General features: G+C 52.5%; 5 protein-coding genes across 6 annotated transcripts; 2 read left to right on the plus strand and 3 right to left on the minus strand.

Annotated features, from left to right (window-relative positions):
• Nucleotides 1-1,431: 1,431 nt before the first annotated feature.
• On the minus strand, nucleotides 1,432-4,785 carry PV09_05909 (uncharacterized protein). Its single transcript, XM_016359475.1, has 3 exons — nucleotides 4,440-4,785; nucleotides 3,985-4,232; nucleotides 1,432-3,642 (listed from the first exon to the last, which is right to left on the minus strand). The coding sequence occupies exons 1-3, from the start codon at nucleotides 4,587-4,589 to the stop codon at nucleotides 1,569-1,571; spliced, it is 2,472 nt and encodes an 823-aa protein (XP_016212724.1). The 5' UTR covers nucleotides 4,590-4,785; the 3' UTR covers nucleotides 1,432-1,568.
• A 440-nt stretch (nucleotides 4,786-5,225) lies between these two features.
• Nucleotides 5,226-8,069, plus strand: PV09_05910 (uncharacterized protein). The gene is made up of 2 exons (XM_016359476.1): nucleotides 5,226-5,885; nucleotides 5,941-8,069. Exons 1-2 carry the CDS (start codon nucleotides 5,434-5,436, stop codon nucleotides 7,742-7,744), a joined length of 2,256 nt encoding a protein of 751 aa, XP_016212725.1. The 5' UTR covers nucleotides 5,226-5,433; the 3' UTR covers nucleotides 7,745-8,069.
• A 1,334-nt stretch (nucleotides 8,070-9,403) lies between these two features.
• On the minus strand, nucleotides 9,404-10,435 carry PV09_05911 (uncharacterized protein). The gene is made up of 3 exons (XM_016359477.1): nucleotides 10,338-10,435; nucleotides 10,191-10,292; nucleotides 9,404-10,134 (listed from the first exon to the last, which is right to left on the minus strand). Exons 1-3 carry the CDS (start codon nucleotides 10,362-10,364, stop codon nucleotides 9,544-9,546), a joined length of 720 nt encoding a protein of 239 aa, XP_016212726.1. The 5' UTR covers nucleotides 10,365-10,435; the 3' UTR covers nucleotides 9,404-9,543.
• A 100-nt stretch (nucleotides 10,436-10,535) lies between these two features.
• PV09_05912 lies at nucleotides 10,536-12,747 on the plus strand. 2 transcript variants are annotated; one of them, XM_016359479.1, is made up of 4 exons: nucleotides 10,536-10,647; nucleotides 10,709-11,489; nucleotides 11,539-11,952; nucleotides 12,008-12,747. In XM_016359479.1, exons 2-4 carry the CDS (start codon nucleotides 11,321-11,323, stop codon nucleotides 12,538-12,540), a joined length of 1,116 nt encoding a protein of 371 aa, XP_016212728.1. In that variant the 5' UTR covers nucleotides 10,536-10,647; nucleotides 10,709-11,320; the 3' UTR covers nucleotides 12,541-12,747. The 2 variants fall into 2 exon arrangements, with proteins under 2 accessions (XP_016212728.1, XP_016212727.1); XM_016359478.1 differs by having other exon boundaries at nucleotides 10,536-11,489.
• PV09_05913 (uncharacterized protein) lies at nucleotides 12,608-18,782 on the minus strand. Its single transcript, XM_016359480.1, has 2 exons — nucleotides 17,011-18,782; nucleotides 12,608-16,960 (listed from the first exon to the last, which is right to left on the minus strand). Exons 1-2 carry the CDS (start codon nucleotides 18,724-18,726, stop codon nucleotides 12,764-12,766), a joined length of 5,913 nt encoding a protein of 1,970 aa, XP_016212729.1. The 5' UTR covers nucleotides 18,727-18,782; the 3' UTR covers nucleotides 12,608-12,763.
• Nucleotide 18,783: the final 1 nt, after the last annotated feature.

The following is an 18,783-nucleotide window of genomic DNA, read 5'->3' on the forward strand; positions in this document are numbered from 1 at the left end:
CACAACGTGATCTGCGCGTCGATGAAGCATCTCTACCACGTCGTCTGTTTTGCAACCGTGCGCTCTTGTCTTGCTCAATATGCTTACCACTCTTGCTCAGCTCAAACGAACCTGTAAAAAAGAGCTTGGTGCTGCCGAACAAACGAAAGGCCCCTGGACAAGCTGCTGTCGTTGTCTTACACTGACCACTTGGACTTTTGTTGACCAGCGAGCCTTCTGCTGCCCCTGCAGGCTCCCGCGTCAAGCAATCGTAGTACCTTAGATAGCGACCGCACTTTATCCTTCTGTCCTGAACGTCTTGGGAGCATTGATGGACGGTGTACGCTACGTTCTCATGTTTCCTATCATGCTTGGAAGGGCATCGGCTGTCGTTCATGCCATACAGCCCATCCTTGGATGAGCAATTGTCCCTTGGAAATAAGGTGGAGGTGGTGGTGTGACGCGGGAATGCAAATCGTGAAGCAAGCAGCGTTTCTTTACCAACCCCAAAGCCCAAGGCTCCTCCCAGGCGAGTGCGTAAGACGTACAAAGTTGGCACGTAATGGATCGGCCTGTCCGCCGGATTTTCCGGGAAAACTTGAAAGCGCTGTGGGCACTATATTACACGAGGAAGAGGAACTATAGCGGGCGGAACGTGTTTGCTTGCTAATGTCAGTAAGTTGGCCTAGACAGCGCGGGATGAAGTAGCAATCATTTTGCTTCAGTATGCCAGATCCAGCCATCTCGTACGCCATCGGTCACATTAACAAATTCGTCGAGCCTGACTTGCACGGTTCATTCTATCTTCAAAACCTGCGCCAATGAGACTTAACCTACTGATCCAATGCAAGGAAGTTAAGGGGATTTTATGGAATCCTTGCTTGACTCTTGATGTATCAAAGGCATATTTACTAGATCCCTACTTGCAAAAACTACGACAGAGCGGTTGATTCTGGGACTTTCTTCCAGCACCCAGCCTCAAATGATCCACGCAGCTGTTACAGCAGCCAAATCTGCTCTGCTCAACTGCAATGTGTGGATCTATTGTTCTTCACTTCCGCATGCATCATTCACACTAGCATGATGGCTTGCTGACTTTTCCTCAGCATCCCTCCCCGGAATAGACAGAACCATGAGCTCAACTTTCGTAAGTTTCTGTCGCATAAGAGCATGGAGAGTCCACGTGTGCACAGTTTATACGAAGTGCCTCCTGATGGTCACCGCAAGGCGTCTCGATTTCGTCGATTTGGGGAGTGGCTCTATTCACATTCCACGGTCGAGGAAGAGTAAAAGATTTGAACCAAAACTCTTGTGCTGCTGGCTTGGTAGTTGGATCAAATCTGACTGCAGAGACAAAACTTGTAGGGGAGCATCACATGTTGTCGATACGTGAAAACGACTTTGCCGCCTTCATAAACGCTCAAGGGCAAATAAAGCAGTCTCTTCCCCGCCAGCCTATCCGATGAGCGAATTGGAGCGTTAGATCGCTTAAGCGAGGAAAATGACATAGTCGTACACAAGAGTGTATTCATGCAATCGTCGATAGCTCCAAAAAGAGGGTCTCTACTACTTCTTCTTCTCGCACAATTCTAGCTGCTCAACTCCACCCTTCTTACAATGACCTTCCTCGCCTCGTGTACAGCCAACTTCTCGATGCCCAGCTCTGCCAAACACAGCTTCGCCACGTCGCCACTTGCCTCAAGTAGCTTCTTCTCTACTTCCCAAAGACCCAGCCGTCTGTCCACCGTGTCGTCGTCTTCGAAACCGTCGTCTTCTCCCTGACTGACGTCCGCTTCGCCCTTGCCGCTTTTGATGGGCAGCCCGACGAGCGCTGCCCCCTCGGTGACGTGCCTCAGCGCCAACTCCGGCACGGACGCGTCCACAAAAGCTTCGAAGGCGTGGTGAACGGCAGAGATGTCGGCGGCGAGCTGTGCGGCGCCCGCGGCGGAGAACGAGCGCACGAGCAGCACGCGGTCGAAGAGCACGTCGTCGACCGCGTGGGCGGCTGCACGCACCACCTTCCTGAGCGGCAGTTTGCCCAGCGCTTTGGACAGAAACGTGAAGTTGTCCTTGACGACGGTGAGCAGGGGGTCGAGCTCGGCCGTGGAAGGCAAAGGCTGCTTCTGGGCCTCGGACAGGGTGGCCCACGGGTTGATGCGGGTGTACGGCTCTAGCGCCCTGCGCACCTGGTTCTGCACGAGCTCGACGAGGATGTTCTCGCAGCGTACACGTAGGCGCTGGTAAGCGGCCGCCGTCTCGTCGAACATGGCGCCGTTGAGCGCCCCGTCCTCGGTGCCTAGCGACTGCGAAGTCACGCCTGCGACCTGGGCAAGCGTCATGTCTTGCGCCACTGTCGCGGCCGCGTGCTGTTTCGATGCGGATCCGTCAGCGCGGGCCTGCAGCTCGGTCCACATGTCGAGGAAGAAGACATCGTCGCTCCAATCACGCATGGCCTTCTCGAGGTATTCTGCGCTGCCGTAGATCTTGCACAGCGTCTCCAGCCCTTGAATGCCTTGCAAAGCGATCTGCTCTTCCTTGCTCGTGCGTCCGATACGCGTGTTGCGTATCTGGTACGCGTTCAGGTGGTCGAGCAGTTGGGCATGGTAGCGATCGAAGATGGAAAGCTGGATGTCGATGAGGAAGCGCAATTTATGAGAGAACGACGAAAGGGTGCGGTAGTTGTCCGTCGTCGCCTCCAGAAGATCGTTGACGCGAATGGCCGCCTTTGTCGGAGTAGTAACGCCTCGTGGTAGTGCGTCGAAGTCTAGATCTTTGCTGTCCGGTGCCTCGACGATCTTCTCGTATCGAGCAATCGCGAAATCCTTCTCGACATTAAGCCAGACATTGAACCAATCTTCTGTGCTAAGAACCTCGTACGTCAGGCCCCGCCAACCATCATTCCCGTTGCAGCCATCGTCATAGTTCCACTCGTCTCTGAGCGTCTGGTCGAACGCCATCAGTTCATGGATCAGATGGCTCAGCAGCTGTGGCTTCTTTGCCACACGTGGCAAAATAGAGAACACTTTGTTCCGCACCATGGGAAGCAGGGCAGTGATCAACGCAGACGTCGCGTCACCGTATGCGGGGTTCAGCGAGACGTCCGAATCATGAAGGGCCTCGGACAGGATGGGTTGCACGTTGTCCAACATGAAATCTGCGAATTCGACGAGTAATTTCTCCGTGACGTGGCTTAGGAACTGCTCCGGTCGCTCAAGCCGGTTGGTTGGCCTATCGGTGTCATAATGATAACGAAAGGCGAGCTCGAGTGGTCGAACCATGACTTGCAGAGGCAACAGCACCATCGGCGGCTCGCTTCGTGCGGCATCGGGAGAACCAGTGAGGGAAGCCTCCAGATCCGGTTTCTGAAAGGCGAGAAGTTTTCCAACGCACTCTTTGAAGGTGGCTTCGTGTTCAGCAGGGAGCGTCTGGCCAGGCATCGGCCACTGTATCGCACGTAAGACATCCTCGAATTGCGACGAGAATCCGGACTCGATGCGCGAATGTAGCTGCTTGGTTGCGTCCAAGACGTAATCGACAAGATGAGGTGCGGCGCCTTCGGCCGCATCCTGCAAGGCTGGCAAGCTGGAGGCCAGATCGTGCATTCGATGATAGGCTTGCAGGGCTGCGGCGTCATCCATCCCGAGGAAGGACAAACATGATTGACTACAACGGCCACGTTAACGAACATGCTGGATCTGACCAGAGCGAAGAACGCAAACATGCTGGATAAGTGCAGATGCCATAATGACGGAGAAGCTGTGCGTCTTTGGCTGATTGGCAGGCTGAGAATGCACCACGACGGAATACGGGAGTGGGTTCCGATCTGAGAAGACACAGATATGTAACCCGTGTTTGAGACGCAACAGCAGCAACAACATCCGTACTCGCTCGTTGTGCCTGTCCGCTCACAACAGACTGTCATGAACGGATTTACGCCGTCACGTGTCCAGAACGAAAATTCGAGCAGGAGGGAGCTTAAGAAAAGGTGGTGGGTAGTTATCATACCTAAGTCGGTCAACTTCCTGCAGCTGGCGAACGTAGCCCTCGGCGATATCAAGCCTCCTTAGCTTTGACATGCTGGCCTCGAATTTGGTTACAGCATCATCGCTCGTCTCTGACTGGGTCATGATGGCGACCCTGCGATCAATGTCGCGCTGGGTCAGGCTGAAGCGCTGGGCCTCAGCTTGGAGCGAGGCACGGTGGTCGTGCGACGCCTTCTTCGCGTCGTGGAAAGCTCGATTCGCATCGTGGAGCTAAGACAGTGACATCAGTGACGAATCAGAAATGGACGCTGTTGCTAAGCGTAATAAGAGGATGTCAGCCAGATGGTTGACTACGAGGTTTGGCTCGCTGGTTGGTAACACAGAGCGCAGCTACAAGCGGCGCACGAGACGCGACAATGCCAATGACTGAGCGAGCTGTTGGTCGGAAATGCCTGATACAAGAAGCAAATGACGTACCTGTTCTCGCAGGAGCAGCTGTTGAGTACGGACATCCTGCAACAGGGCGTCGAGAGTGTCGAGGTCGGCCAATGTCTGCAGCTTGTCGTCAAGCCATTCGGCCACGCGAGAATCCCTTTCCTCGATTTGGAGGGCCGTATCTGCAGCCATAGTTTGGGTGCGTGCTGGCAAGGTTGGGTCGCGCGGGGGGAACGGTGAGTGCGGGCGAGCCTTGGGGCGTGATGGGTTATAGGCGAGTCGTCACAGTTCTGGCGTTCAGAGAGTAGAGGACAGGTTGGGTTCACAGCAAACCTGTTTTAGGGCAAGCGTAGGAGCGATGGGAGCACCGGGCCTGGGAGAGCTGCAGGCGCCCCGTGGCCGCGGAGACACGCCCTCAGTCGGCGCTGCTGGGGCCGCTGTCCTTGGGGCGGGGGGGCCTGCACTGTAGGCGGGCGGCGACGACGGCGAGGATGCGCCAGAGGCCGATCCGTCGCGACAAGCTGGCCGTGGAGCAGCAGCAGCAGCCGACCTGCCCGAACACAACTCACATCAGCATCCGCAGACCGCTGGCCTGGCGAGGCTTCGTCGCGCACGCGCTGAGCACAAGCGAGGAGGAAGGCTTTTCCGCGCTGGCAGTAGCGTCTTGAACGGCGCCCAATCGCCGCCGTCTTCGAGCTCTTGCACAGGCTCGGTTAGTGCGTCGAGAAACGGCTCGATCGACACCGATCTCTTGGCAAAACGTGGGAATCGAAGGGTTTTTTTGGGCCACGGCTCTTGACGAACTGCTGCTGCTCCAGCTTCCTTGCACACAGCAGTTTTTTTCTTCTCTGCTGTCGCTCGGCCGGGTCTGGTCTGGCTTGCGATCACACTAAGTGGACCAATCTATCGTTGCCCTTGAATCAGCCATGGCCAAGTCGCTCTTCCATTCTCTCTCGTACCACTTCTAAAAGTTCCACCATCTGCGTCGCTCTTTTTTTCTTTTGCATTGATCGGCCCATCCTCGCCCACCACAACCATGCCCAAGGAAAAGAAGGTCCGTGGCCGCCGTGGCAAGGACAAGAAGCGAAAGCTCGATGCTGCCTCCGAAGAGAATTCTATCAAGCGCCGCCGCACCTCCCTCGACGACTCTGAAGCCATTCCATCAGTCGCCCTCGGTGAAGAACATAGCGACGAGTCGGCCCCCCATGCCATTGCAGGCCAGTACCCCCATCCGGGGGACATGCCTTTCTATGGATTGCTAGACGAGGAGGAGCAGGAGTACTTTCGCAGCGCAGACGAAATGCTAGAGCTCAACCAGTTCCACAGCCCGGACGACCGTGAGACCTTCCTCGACAACGTCTACAAGGAGGCCGAGGGCAAGGAACTTAAGATGGCCAGCTCGCAATCGTGCTCGAGGCTCATGGAAAGGCTGATCCAGTTGTCGAATACCTCGCAGCTCAAGGCACTGTTCAAGAAGTTCAACGGACAGTACGTACACGGTTGCGGTCACAACCACTACATTTCTGCTAACATCGGTCCGCAGCTTCCTACATCTTGTGCAGCACCGCTTTGCCTCACATTGCTGCGAGGCTCTGTTCTTACGAGCAGCCCCTGTTGTCACCACCGAGATGAAGCTTCCACCAGAGCTTTCCGACGATCCCAACGAAGAGCTGGTCTCGATGGAGAATCTGTTCCTGCACACTCTTCACGAGCTAGACAACTACCTAGGCTATTTGCTAACGGACAAGTTCGCCTCGCACACGTTACGCGTTCTTCTCGCCGTCCTCTCAGGGCAGCCAATCTCACGCTCAGAGAGGGCTTCCGTCCTCCACAGCAAGAAAAAGGAGCGCATCTCTGTCCCCCATCAGCAGCCAGCTCAGGACGAGCTGAGTCTCGACCGACGCGTCGTGCCGGATTCGTTCAAGGAAGCGCTTGAAAAGTTTGTTGCGCAAGCCGTTTCGGGCTTTGACACGCCATTCCTGCAATCACTCTCCCTCCATCCAACGGGCAATCCTACGCTGCAACTCCTGCTGCAGCTTGAATTGACCGTTTTTGGCAAGCACAGAGCCAAGGCCGAAGATTCAATCATCCACAAATTATTACCTGATGATCCCATTACTGAGGACTCTGTTAGCGGAAGGTTCATCAATGGCTCCATCTATGACCCCCTAGGATCTCGACTGCTGGAGACCATCATTCAGCATGCGCCGGGAAAACTGTTCAAGGCCATCTACAAAACTTTCTTCAAAGAGCGGATGGCACAGTTGGCAAGGAATGACATTGCCAGTTATGTTGTGTGCGCCATCCTCAACCGCCTTGGCAAAGATGACCTCAAGGACGCCATGGACGCGCTCGTTGCCCAGATGCCAACTCTGGTCGATCGGAACCGCACCGTTGTGATACGAACGCTCATTGAGCGGTGCACAGTGCGTGAAGTTGACCATGCGCCGATCGCCGATGGCCTAGCCAAGGCATATGGTGGCTTAAATGGCTTCGATATCACGCAGCTGCTGAAGTTGAGCAAGTCGTCCACAGGCTCGCCCGCCCCTGATGGCACAACCACCAAGGACGTTGCCGCCTCAAAGGGTGGTCAGCACAGCTCGGAGAAGCTGCACGGCTCCCTTCTTGCTCAAGCTATGGTTGCCGTTCCTGGCGAACTTAGCAACCTGATTCTGGATTCACTGCCACGACTTGGAACGCCGCTGCTCCTGCAAATCGCCAAGGATCCAAGTGCAAGTCGAACCTTGCAGGCGACACTGACGGCATCTAGCGCGTCAGTCATTGCGCGGCGTAAGATTATCCAGAACTTCTACGGCCACATCAGTGAGATGGCACTCGATCCTTCGGCATCACACGTCATCGACGCCATTTGGAAGGGCACGCATGGCCTGGCCTTCATCCGCGAGCGTATCGCGGAAGAGCTCGCTGAGAACGAGGCATCCTTGCGCGAGTCGCACGTTGGTCGCGCCGTGTGGCGCAATTGGAAGATGGACCTGTACAAGCGCCGGAGAAAGGACTGGGTTGCAGAGTCGCGTGCGTCTGCCGGAAGCGATTCATTCTTACCCTTTCCGGAAGAAAATGGTGTGGGCACCGGGGACGAGATGGAAGCCTCGAAGCATACAAAGGGCAAGGTGGATAGGCATTTGAGCGCAATCGAGAAGGCACGGTTGAAATATGCACAGGCGAGGATGAAGAAGGAGGATCAGACGACGAAGGAAAAAGAAAAAGGGAAGGGAAAGAGAGCGCGGGACGATAAAGGAGAGGAGGGAACTGCTCTATCGGAACCAAGCGCTGAGCAGCGAAAGAAGAAGAAAAGCGATGCGGCCGCTGTACGAGCGGACACATAATGGCGCTGATAATAATGGCGACGACACGGACGGTGATGGTGATGAACCTTTGGTCCCATATACACAAGCATTGTAGTGGCGTTTAGAACAAAGGACGAGCAGCGTCGCTCGATGGTCTACGTTTGCGCGTATCCACAGGACGCAACGAGACGACACTGTTGGGAGATTTGTCTTCGTATCTGGAGTGCTTTTACCGACGTCTGATCTGCATTCTTCCCAATTTGCATCTGTAAAGATACCCGTCGACGTGGTATGCGCGAATATCCGCGAAGTTAGTCTGAGTTCATAGTCTTGTCTTTGGTTTTTCCTTCCCCTGTGAATCTCCTATACTGCGTTCTTGACAGATTACAGCCGCGTTATCGCAAGCGGTGGCAGTCGACATATTTCCCAAACGGCCCATAATTTCCAACTCTCGTCCCTGAGCTAGGAATGTCATGGTCGCCGGATTCTTGTCCTGTGACTCCGAGTCTGCCCCATCTCGGTCCCGACGCAGGCAGTGGAGTGCTTGAGCCAGCAGGCAAGAGCCAAACTTTCGCCTCCCGTGTTTTCGCAAGTACATCACCCTGACCTGCAGACTCCTGATGTGTCCAGCGCTGCGTCGTCGTGACTGCGCCATGGGAGCTCAGGCGTTGAGTCCTGCAAGATCTTAGGACGGAGTGGCCGGAGCGGGGACAGTTTTTTATTTTTAAAAAAAAATTAATTAATAAATAATTAAAAAAAAAGGTCGACATCGGCTACTCCGTGAGCGGATTTGATCATGCCGGTTTCGCGCGCTGTTGGACGCTCCGCGATCTCCGCCCCCGTCACAGTTCCACTGCGAAAGTGCTTCTTCCGAATCGGCTCGTCCGCAAGGCCAGCTGACCTCGACGCACCAAATCTTTTTATTTTTTTTGAATTTTTTTTTCATATATTTTGGGGACACGGGGGAGGGGGGGGGGGGGGGGCCAGGGAGAGCGCGACGGCTTATACCGGACATGGTGGACTCGTCCGCGTCCTGCAGGACGGTGGCCGGGACGGTGCTAGCTAAGATTTATCCTTTTTCCTGTACATTAATTCCCGCTCCCTCCGTTTCGCCTTGCGTGAACGCCATTGGGAGCCGCGTCTCGAGGATCCAGCCTGGGGAGCTGAAGCATCCCCGTCATCTTTGTGCTGCTGTTGCAGCGGCGGCGAAGGAGGGCGTTGGGAGATTGCCTTAGTGCTTGGACGAGGCATGATGAGCTTCAGGACATTGAGCGGGGTTCCTTCCTTTGCGGGTGGATGGGAAGCCAAACGGTGCGGAACTGCGGATGTGACTTGCTCTATTATCTCGACTCAGAAATGGGAAGACAAATGAGCGCCGGTTGCTGCGGAGCTAGCTCTCACGTACGCTCATTTCTGTTGCAAGGACTATTTCAACCTCCTCAAAGCTAGAGCTGCAGAGCAGCATTCGGATTACCGGCCCCTGGCGATCGGACTGATATCAGACGTTTTGCCTGTGCAACCGCAAATGCAAGAAATGGGTCGAAGGCGTTGTTGTTGCACATCCAGTCAGTAACCCAGTGTACGCATACGCTGCCCGCACAAATCCCACGTGTGATGATTGTGCGGTAAGTTCAAACATGTGAATCCAAGCTTTTACCAGAAGGTGCAAATCAGACGTATGAACATGAACGAAAACAATTAAAAAAAAAAGATGCCGGCTCACACCGATTCTTCAATACTCGCCCGCATTATTGTCTACAAATGTTTCCTTGCGGCATGATACAACATAGAAAAGAAGCAAGTAGTTCGGGAAGGAACCTGGCTCGTTTTAGGACCGTCTATTTACCCTTGCTAACCCAATTTTCTACGCTTTCCCTCGCCTCGCCGACTTTGTCCTCCACCATGCCCACCGTCATCTTCGAGTGCGCAATGCCCGTCTGCACGAACCGTGTAATGCGCTCTTTGACTCGGAGGTGCGTGTCAGCCAGCGCTGGGTATTTGCTCTCGTACTTCCACGCCAGCTCGCCGACGTTGCCCATCGTGATGGGGATGAAGTAGTAGCCGGCGCCGATGCCGACCGCGAGGGGCGCAGAAGCGCGCAGCAGAATGTTACGGTTCCGTACAAATATCGATGAGCCCATGGCAGAGACGAGGACGTATATCAGGCCCGGCATAAGTTTTTCGTTGGACTCCTTTGGCGGCGCTAGCGAGGCTACGGTGGAGGTGAACGATCTTTCGAGGTCAAACGACTTTGCGAGGGCATCGTTGGCTGCATCCTCCGTCTTTGCGGCGTATTTGTGTAGAAAGAGACGTGCTCGGGCAACTTGCGCCGTCAATCGTTCAGTCGGTGTTGGCGACGAGGATTTCGATTCCGAGGGCGAGGGTAGATCGACTACCTCATCATCGTATATGGGCTTGCGCACTTTCGGCTGTATAAAATGAGCTTCTGATCGCGAAACTGGTATCGACCAGGGAAAGATCCTACAGGCACAGGCGCATCATCTTGTGATGTCTCAGCGTGCAGCTCTGAGGTTGGATAGAGCACAAGACCAGCTGCACCGACTGCTGCAAGCTTCGCAGTGGCGCCCTAACCTCGTCAGCTTCGATGATGCACGTCTTCTTAGATACGTACTGGCCGTAACAGCAATCTCGCAGCCATTGATGTGGTGTGGTGTGCGCAATGGATGGTTCGATGTTGGATTTCTCACAAAGTCGTGAGGTTCGCCAAACTGGTGACGTCCGAGCTTCCCCGATCGCCGCCGAACGCAAGACAGCGGAGCCTCAACACCAAATAAACCTCTTCATCGCAGTGCTTTCTGAACAGAGACGTCTCCTCAAGAACATCCCCACAGCCAGCTTCGGGTTTGCATCATTGACTCTATCATAACCAAGTTCTGAGTGACAGTAGAATTGGCCCAATTTTTTTCTCAGCAGCCTTTGTTGTTAGTGACTCAAGGCATCAGTCTCATTACAATGGCAGTGGTAATAATCTATCTCTTTCAGTCTGGAATCGCTCCATTCTTTCAAAGTAGTAGTCCAGGCATTCTTTCATCTGAGGTACTCTAATTCTACCCGTGAGCCTTTTCATTCAGCCTTGCACACAAGGACTGTTGAGCGAGATCCCGAGGCCTTCATCCGGCAAGTTATTTCACTCACCCATGGCGAAATCCACCCCAAGAATAAAGAGTGCTAGTGCCCTACTCATATACAAGTATCCCCAGTCAGCCTTCTCGTATTCTTTGCTCCTACAACTTTCCACTCAACAAGCCATCAGGAAAAAGCGGAAGGCACCGAACCAGTGACAGCCGCTCCATCAAGCCACACAAGCTTCTTGCGAGGCTGTGGCGGATATCACGATGCCTAAAGGGGCCAAATCGATCTTCTAGTTATTGACGGCTAACAAGCCCCACGAGGCCCTCGCTACTCCGTACAGCTCACGAGATTGAGTTATGGCGGAGCAGCGACCTCCCCTCCGTCGCGTTCTTTTTTCGTGTGAGGCATTCTCTCGGCCTCTCTATATCTGCGCCCTTTACACTTCACTCACTCCATTGCGCGAGATCCATAACTTGCCGTCCTGGTTTCATTTATCAAAGGCGTTCCTTTCGCCAGGATAATATGACTTCTCTCACACGGTCGATGGCGACATTGGTCACTCTGCCTATCTTTCTGCCCATCTTGGTCGCTGCTATTCCAGCCGCGGAGCCGCTGATCACTCCTCCTGCAAGTATAGAAAAACGCGCCAATGGCGCAAATATTATCGGCTACTCCTTGAGCGGCACAAGCTGTAAGTGCTGCAGAAATTTCACGGTCCAAATTTCTAACAAACGGCATAGGGAGGACGCGTAGCTGCAACAATGGCTTTTTCTCGACCATCGGAAGTATTGGTAATTGCTGTGTAGACAGCAGCTGTGACTTCATAACCACTTGCATCGGCAACTACATCTACTACGACTCCGGGGTGTCATCAAACTGCGGAAATGTCTGCGGGACTGGAACCATATTCCACACAGTTGGGGACCAGTCGCCGTTGTCTATGTTTAATTGCCAGAGCGACTGGACAGTCACCGAGACAATTACCAGTGGTGGTAACACAAGCCCGTCTATTGTGACGACGACGGCGCCGGGCTCTACAGTCACTATTCCTAACACAGTAAATAATGTACAGAGCACCGCTTCGGCAGCTGCAACTTCCTCTATAGACACTGCTGCTACCAGCTCGAACCGCCAAGTTACCCTCACCGTAACTAGTATGCTCTTGACTCCCCTCTGATACTACTGTGAATCATGCTAAAGCACGATCAGACTCGGATGGCAGCAAAGCCACATCTGTAAGCGTGGCGGCAGCCGCTGCCTCGGGGACGTCTTCCACAAATGCCAACACGAGCACTAAAAACACAAACTCGTCCTCACACTCCTCGGACACTGGGGCCATCGTTGGTGGGGTCGTGGGTGGTATCGCCGTCATCGCCCTTATTGCCGGTATCGTCGCATTCCTCCTGTGGAAGAGGAGAAGGAGCGAAGCTACTCCTGGCGCAGCTCCGACCGTCGCAGCCGCACCGAACGAGATGCCACCAGGCTCTTACGCCCCGGCCATGCAGGAGAACTCGGCATGGCAGCAGCAAAATAATCAGTATGGATACACTCACGTGCCGCAACAACCTCCATATGCTACCCAGGATTACAAGATGCCTCTCGCTGGTGGCGGATATGCTAATCCACCGTCCAATGGTCCGCAGATGATGGCTGGTACACCAGCAAATTATGGGCCGCAGGAGCTGGCTGCCGCGCAAGTGCACGCACCTGTGGAAATGCCATCGCAGCCATATAGAGGATAAATCTGGAGTTGGCGGCCATGCTTGTAATCACAATGTTCTTTCGTGTTGGCAACTATGCAACGTTTTGCGCTGTATATCTGAGGAATTTCACACTTCGATATCCCATGGGGGAATTTATAGATCTCTCACAGATAGGACCCGGCCACACTCTGCGGCTCTTGGACCAGTCTAATGGTTGTCAAAATTATGTTCATAACTAATCCAGCCGTGTGAACTTATCCGTTCATGACGCGTTCCCTTTTAGCAACCTCCTCGCCCTCTCTTCAACTATACCCTTCAAGTCCTTCATAACCTCACGTCCTAACCAGCTCATTCCCCCGTGGCCCCACTCTTCCATCATCTCTGACCACTTGAACAAGACTCTCAGATTCCACAAAGCATTCCTATCTAGGCCCCCTCTTGCAATTTTCTTGAGCATCAACTTCATATCTACCACGCTCCCTCCCGCATCTTGCCAGATACTGCTCCGGTCGTCGGATGGCAGTATGAGACTCACATCTTCAAGACCGGTACCTAAGCCGTACTCCTTAAAGAATGGCAGCTCAAAGACGGATCGGAAAAGTTTTCGTGCACCCACTAGTGTCGTTGTTTGTGCATCGTTGAGGGAGTGGAACGTTGCGGAGAAAGTATTCGTGTTTGCGTTTCCGGGTGGCCTCTTACGAACGTAGAGTGTTTGGTGCTTCTTGAAAGAGAGGAGGTGTGAAGGGTTATTCTGAAAGTCAAGCGTCATCGGCCAATACTCCATCCCGCTCGTCTTGACGTCTGCAATGGTTTCTAGTTCGGGAAGCAAGCACGGTGCAGTCAAGACTTTGGAGCTACCATCGCGTAGCTTGAGAGTGAGAGGCACCCGTACTGGCCTGTTGGTATCTACTTCACGCGTGATGATACAGCGCGCCTCGGCCGCGAGCACCCACAAGTGACGGAACGGCTGCAAGTGTGCTTTATTGTCTGTAACGTCGATGGGGAACAGAGGGTAAAACGCGCATATTAGGGAAGCAATGGCGAGATTCGATGTTCCAAAGGTGAAAGTTCCTGCGCCGAGAAACAAGGCACCAAGAGCCATATGCACTGCGAGGTGGGAGCCATATGGTGTGTCGGCATTCGTCCGACCGTGTAGCATGCGTAGCCTTCGCATAACATCCAAATCTCCCGTTCCGGCCATAACAGTAGCACAGGACAGGGCAACGAGGTCCTGGCAATTTCGAACAGTGTTGCGAGTCAGTTTTGCGTCGTAACGATGTGCAGGTAGCTTGCAAATTCGTATAAAGCGGTCCAAATAGCTGACAAGAAATGTGGAAACGGCCTTGTTGCCAGAACCCGCGTATCTAAGCCCAATACTCCATAACATGCCGGCAAGTATATAGTAGAACGGCATGTGCTCCGATTTTAAGGTCTGGATATCACGCATGTGGTAAAAGCTTGCGAATGCGCGGGGCAGATTTTTGATGATCCACTTGTCGTCAGCAACTATTTCATCCCATAATATCAAATGTTTCGCCAAGGTACGCAGTAGTAGTATATCCGGTCGTACGTAGTCGAACTGAGGCAATGTGTCGGGAACGTCAATTTTTCGCGCAACAGTTTTGTTACCGGTCTTCATGAAAATGAGCGCGACAGCGATTGTAGCGGAAGCGGTAGCCTGATCGAGGATATGCACAAGATCAACAGGACGTGGCCCTACAGCTACGGCTAGGAGGCGCTCAACAACTTTCATATCATTGAGGCCCCTAATATCGCTGCCCTTCCCCAGATTAATGTAACCAAGGGCGAATCCTGCTGCAAGTCGATAACCCTCATCACGCACATTCATTGACGAATCTGCAGGGTCAACAATCTCGACATTTTCGATTTCGGAAAGCATGACCTCGCTCATCCTGCGATGTTGGGTGCCACAGTACAGCAGTCCAATTCCCATGAGGCCAGCGGTTTGAGTGAGTGGTGATAAGTTCAACTCCGCAGCTCCAGGTGGCAGCATTCGCGTGATATGCACGGACAATAGCCTTGTTACTAGAGTGTCCATGGTGCCTAAATGCGATGCAGAGAGACCGAGAAGAAGTCCAATGGAAGTCATCGTATGTTTTGGTGTTAGGTACTTGAAGCATAGCCATCGTGCGACGCTCTTCAGGTGTCCGTTGAGTCCAAGTGCGAGGAGTAAGCCGGCATGTCTGTTGGTCAGCTCAGGTGGCCGGTTAAAGATAATCCATGAAGTATCAATCCCTTGCGCATCTCGCGAGATGGAAAGACCTGCGGCAACGCCCGCATGAAACCATGACCAGCCATATTTCTCTTCAGATAATGTGGTGCGATCCGCTGATACCGTATTACCCATCGGCTGCATCTTGCAGAGCATACTGTATCCGTGGATAGCATACTTTTCCGTGAGTAAAGGATGTCTGCTATCAAAATGGGCCATCCCATTACCTGGAGCTAGGGCAAAGGTCCTCGTCATGACCCATTGTATAACGTCCTTCTGCGCATCCAGCATTTGCTGTTCAGACCAGGACGGATCATGCGGGCATACTGCAACAGCTGTACGTAACGGTTCTACAAGATGCATTGCCTCAACCAGGCGACGATCTTCATTGAAGATCAGACGTGAGATCCAAATGCGATCAGAGTACTCTGGTAGATTAAATGGTGATAAAGGTGTTTCGGCAGCTTGGCAAACAGTGTGTGCATCGCGAATACTAGTGGGCTGCTTACTTCCAGGCTCTCGAGGTTGTGGCTGGCGCCCAGATGCTAGCAGAGCAAGGTCTTCACGGTTGATCAAGTCCAAAAGGTCTGAAGACCATGTCGTTGGAGGATAGGCTTGACATTGCGTGAGGATATCTTTGAGAATCGCGATTATCGAACTAGGTAGCGTTTCAAGCATTCTAGGAGATATTCCAGCTTCAGTTATCGCCTCGATTTGCTTTTCAGGTGAAAGAGCGGGGGCACGCAGCAACACCAAGTATTTCGATATCGCGGTGATCCGTGGGAATAATTGTGCACTTGCAGTTTGCAGGTGAGGTGACATTGGAACATTGAGAATTGCATCAAGGCTTGGAAAAGGAGCATCGAATACCGGGGTAAGAGCCTTTTCAAGCCAGGCATAAATCGAAGGGGGTTCTTGTGCAGCAAGAGGGTGAGAAAGACTAGTGCATGCTTTGATCACGAAATCTTCGAAGCCTGAATGCCCGGCACACTCAAGGCTGTAGTACTTCCGGTCTTTCCAATCCCAAAGCGTCCAATCCATCCAACGGGCAAGTTGAGCTATGAGAACCGCAGAGTTCAGGGACGAAGTTGTGTTATCTTCTTGAGTTTCGAAATTGGCATGAAGTTTTTCTTCTTCTCGGAATAGGTGGAATGTGGCAATAATTCGCGACAATGCCAGTCCAACAAGCTGCGAATGTGCTCTTAATGACCCGCTGATTTCCAGTCCTGTCTTTGACCGTATAAAATTTCTGGCTTCTGCAATCAGCGCCGCTAAGGGATCTGCACTCTTTGACACGAGGTTTCGGCTGCGATCTGTCCAAGTCCAGCCAGCTTGTCCAAACACTCTTGAGACGTCCCAATCAGCTTCAGTTTGAACCATGCGATCGAATGCGTCCAATGTATTTGCTGATATCCTCCTGCTCTTCGACGGTGAGGGCCTCGGTCCTGAACTTTCAGATTTTCGTCCGCCACCGCCTCCATCTTCAAGTGCCAAAGCGATAGCAAATACGGTGAGCGCGAGAGCATGCCAGTCCTTACGAACGTCATCGTGGATAGATTGATGCCTGTTCCACCAGATACAAAGGAATAAATCGCTCAGCCATGAAGGAAGGACGAATTGTAAGGTCCTTAAAAGTTTTGCAATTTGGTCATTGCGTGGAGCAAGCTGAATCTGGACGCGATGAATCCTATCATCAACATCACGAAGGCTGCAGGTTCCACCAGGACCTGGGTGGGATATTTGAACAAAAGGCCGAATATCTAGCATGGTCCGCTGCTTCCCAATTGTTCTAGGTGAAGATGGAGGGGGAGTAGCTACATCGAACGGGCTGAAAATGCGCAGTCGATCCAGTGCGATCGTGTACGCATTTTCTGGAGACCACGGTGCATAAAGTTGCAGAGCGCTTTCTCCCCCCTTATTTCGCAAGCACAAGACGCGGGCAATGCCGTTGTCTTCGATTTTGCAGGCGTCACTTTGACCTTTCAATCTTGTAACCTTCTTCGCCACGGCTATTGGAATAGTAGATGACTGTAATGGATTCCCAAGAGCGCTTTGAGATCGAACATCTGGCCATTCTTTGCGTCTGGTCTGGACAAAAAACTCAAGCTGAATATGCTCTTTTGTCTCGCGGTTCATTATGTGCATGAAGTAACGCCTGCTAGTATGACTAGTCTCTGAGGACATTTCGTGGGATGCTATGGTGAAAATATTAACGCACTCCGGAAGCTTTATTTAATGTTAGTATTCATATCATGACGCTTGATAAAAAGACTTACACTGCTCTGTGCAACTGAACCAAATGAGTATCTCAACGGTATTGATTCACTCATAGGTATTTCTGCGATGCGATGAAACAGTACTTCCCTCCTCAACCCATCAAAAGGCAATCGAAAATCGAATGAGTCAAGCTCAGAATGTTTATCAAAAATATCATCATAATCGTTCAGGTCATCTGTCATCAAAGTGTCGTCCACCTCGAAATTCATGATGGTTCCGTTTTCAGACATATCATCCAGGCTCAATCGGGAGAAAGCACCCGGCGTTGATGATCGTAGCCTTCGTTGAGAGGTAATGCCGAAACTTGTACGATCGACTTGCCCACCAAAAGACTGTCCTCTCCTGCCATGTGGTCCAAATGATTGTCTATGGTTCGTTTGCATGGCAAGTTCTTGAAATGCTGATCTATCCTGGTTTGTCGAAAGCTCTGCTCGCGATAACATAGAGCTAACGCGCCGAGATGCCTTTGCTGGTTGGTGCGTATCGAAGTCTGGATCAAGCTGAGACACAAGTAGATCTTCGCCGCCAGCGTCTGAAATGGCTGTACTTTGGCTGGCATTGAGAGTTGAAAGCTTCTTTCCTCGTTTTTTTACTGTTATGGTATCTGGAAACCCTTCATCCTGCCGGAGAGCAGGTGTAGTTGCTCCTGTGCGAGTGATGAATGAGGATCGTCTTCTTGCCTTCACTCCCGATGGAGATTGTCGTTCGCGGAAAAGAGCGGTAGCGGACTTTGAATCGGCGTATAGAGCTTGCCATATTTTGTACACTTGGCGATCTTTGTTGGCTGTAACGACTAAGATGAGAGGGCAATCACTATCCGTGATCTCTCCCAATAGTTCTGAAAACCTGGAAACATAAAGAATTTCCTCACTGGCCTCAAGAGCAGTGAGATCTCCTTGCCGCTGGCTCCGGGATAATGTAGATCCCGACAATTTGTGCGGGCTGTGCACTATTAAGCCAACCTCCGACAGTGGGCTTGTTAGACAAAAGTGCTTCGGTAGGTTGTCCACGATGGAGGTTTTAGCCTTGCGGAGCAAATCAAAGTCCAGGCCACCTGCTTCTGTGACCTTGGTCTTCGTTTGTGCCCAATGAGCCTGTCCGATCCGAGGGGCGAAGGGTGACAGAAACGAGTTTGGAGGTGCTTTTGGCTGTTCAGGGGTTGCAGGGGGTATCTCTGTTTCTGTTCCTAGCTTTCTCTCGATAATTAACCCTCGTGGCGCCGGAAAGACTCTTGCAACATCGAAATGTAGGTGAACAAGATGGGTGGCACCTGACAAGAAGTAAATATGAGCTTGACGGTTCAGAAAGACCACAAGAGCGCGCGAAAGCCCTTCTTTGGGCTTCGATGCACGGTCGGCATTGGTTTGTCCAGATATTTGACGCTCCAGATTGCTGCTGATACCAGGTTGGTCGGAGGATTGGGCATAGCCAAGTTCCTGGTAGTCCGTGACAATGTCATCGACAGGAAAGGATGTGAGCACAGCATGTTTGACGTTTTCGCCTTCAGCAACGAAGCTGTAAGCTTTTTTGACGACGCCTCCGCGGGACCATACAACACACTGCTCAGTGTAGAGAACTTCCTCCAGTCCATGAACATCATCATATGTTTCCCAATGATAGGCAGATTCGGGCGGGTCAGCCTGAAGAAATCCCTCTTCTATGAGATAGGACAGTCCTGTGGGTGTATGAAGGCCCAAGGATCGCACGGCTGCCATTTTGCCGCGCTATAGGACATTTGCGCGTCTGGATCAAGGCGATCAACTCATTTTCAT

This window comes from Verruconis gallopava, assembly GCF_000836295.1.
Source record: "Verruconis gallopava strain CBS 43764 unplaced genomic scaffold supercont1.19, whole genome shotgun sequence".
Lineage (NCBI taxonomy): Eukaryota > Fungi > Ascomycota > Dothideomycetes > Venturiales > Sympoventuriaceae > Verruconis > Verruconis gallopava.

Excerpts from the sequence above, each read along its gene's own strand:
- PV09_05909 (XM_016359475.1), bottom strand. The coding sequence starts at position 4,589 with ATGGCTGCAGATACGGCCCTCCAAATCGAGGAAAGGGATTCTCGCGTG. Across the intron at positions 4,233-4,439 it reads AGCTGCTCCTGCGAGAACAG|CTCCACGATGCGAATCGAGC; the intron begins GTACGTCATTTG and ends TCACTGTCTTAG. Across the intron at positions 3,643-3,984 it reads CAGGAAGTTGACCGACTTAG|TCAATCATGTTTGTCCTTCC; the intron begins GTATGATAACTA and ends TGGCCGTTGTAG.
- PV09_05910 (XM_016359476.1), top strand. The coding sequence starts at position 5,434 with ATGCCCAAGGAAAAGAAGGTCCGTGGCCGCCGTGGCAAGGACAAGAAG. Across the intron at positions 5,886-5,940 it reads TTCAAGAAGTTCAACGGACA|CTTCCTACATCTTGTGCAGC; the intron begins GTACGTACACGG and ends ATCGGTCCGCAG.
- PV09_05911 (XM_016359477.1), bottom strand. The coding sequence starts at position 10,364 with ATGGCTGCGAGATTGCTGTTACGGCCA. Across the intron at positions 10,293-10,337 it reads CGAGATTGCTGTTACGGCCA|GGCGCCACTGCGAAGCTTGC; the intron begins GTACGTATCTAA and ends TGACGAGGTTAG. Across the intron at positions 10,135-10,190 it reads AAGATGATGCGCCTGTGCCT|CCGAAAGTGCGCAAGCCCAT; the intron begins GTAGGATCTTTC and ends CATTTTATACAG.
- PV09_05912 (XM_016359478.1), top strand. The coding sequence starts at position 11,321 with ATGACTTCTCTCACACGGTCGATGGCGACATTGGTCACTCTGCCTATC. Across the intron at positions 11,490-11,538 it reads CTCCTTGAGCGGCACAAGCT|GGAGGACGCGTAGCTGCAAC; the intron begins GTAAGTGCTGCA and ends CAAACGGCATAG. Across the intron at positions 11,953-12,007 it reads AGTTACCCTCACCGTAACTA|ACTCGGATGGCAGCAAAGCC; the intron begins GTATGCTCTTGA and ends AAGCACGATCAG.
- PV09_05913 (XM_016359480.1), bottom strand. The coding sequence starts at position 18,726 with ATGGCAGCCGTGCGATCCTTGGGCCTTCATACACCCACAGGACTGTCC. Across the intron at positions 16,961-17,010 it reads GTTCAGTTGCACAGAGCAGT|CTTCCGGAGTGCGTTAATAT; the intron begins GTAAGTCTTTTT and ends CATTAAATAAAG.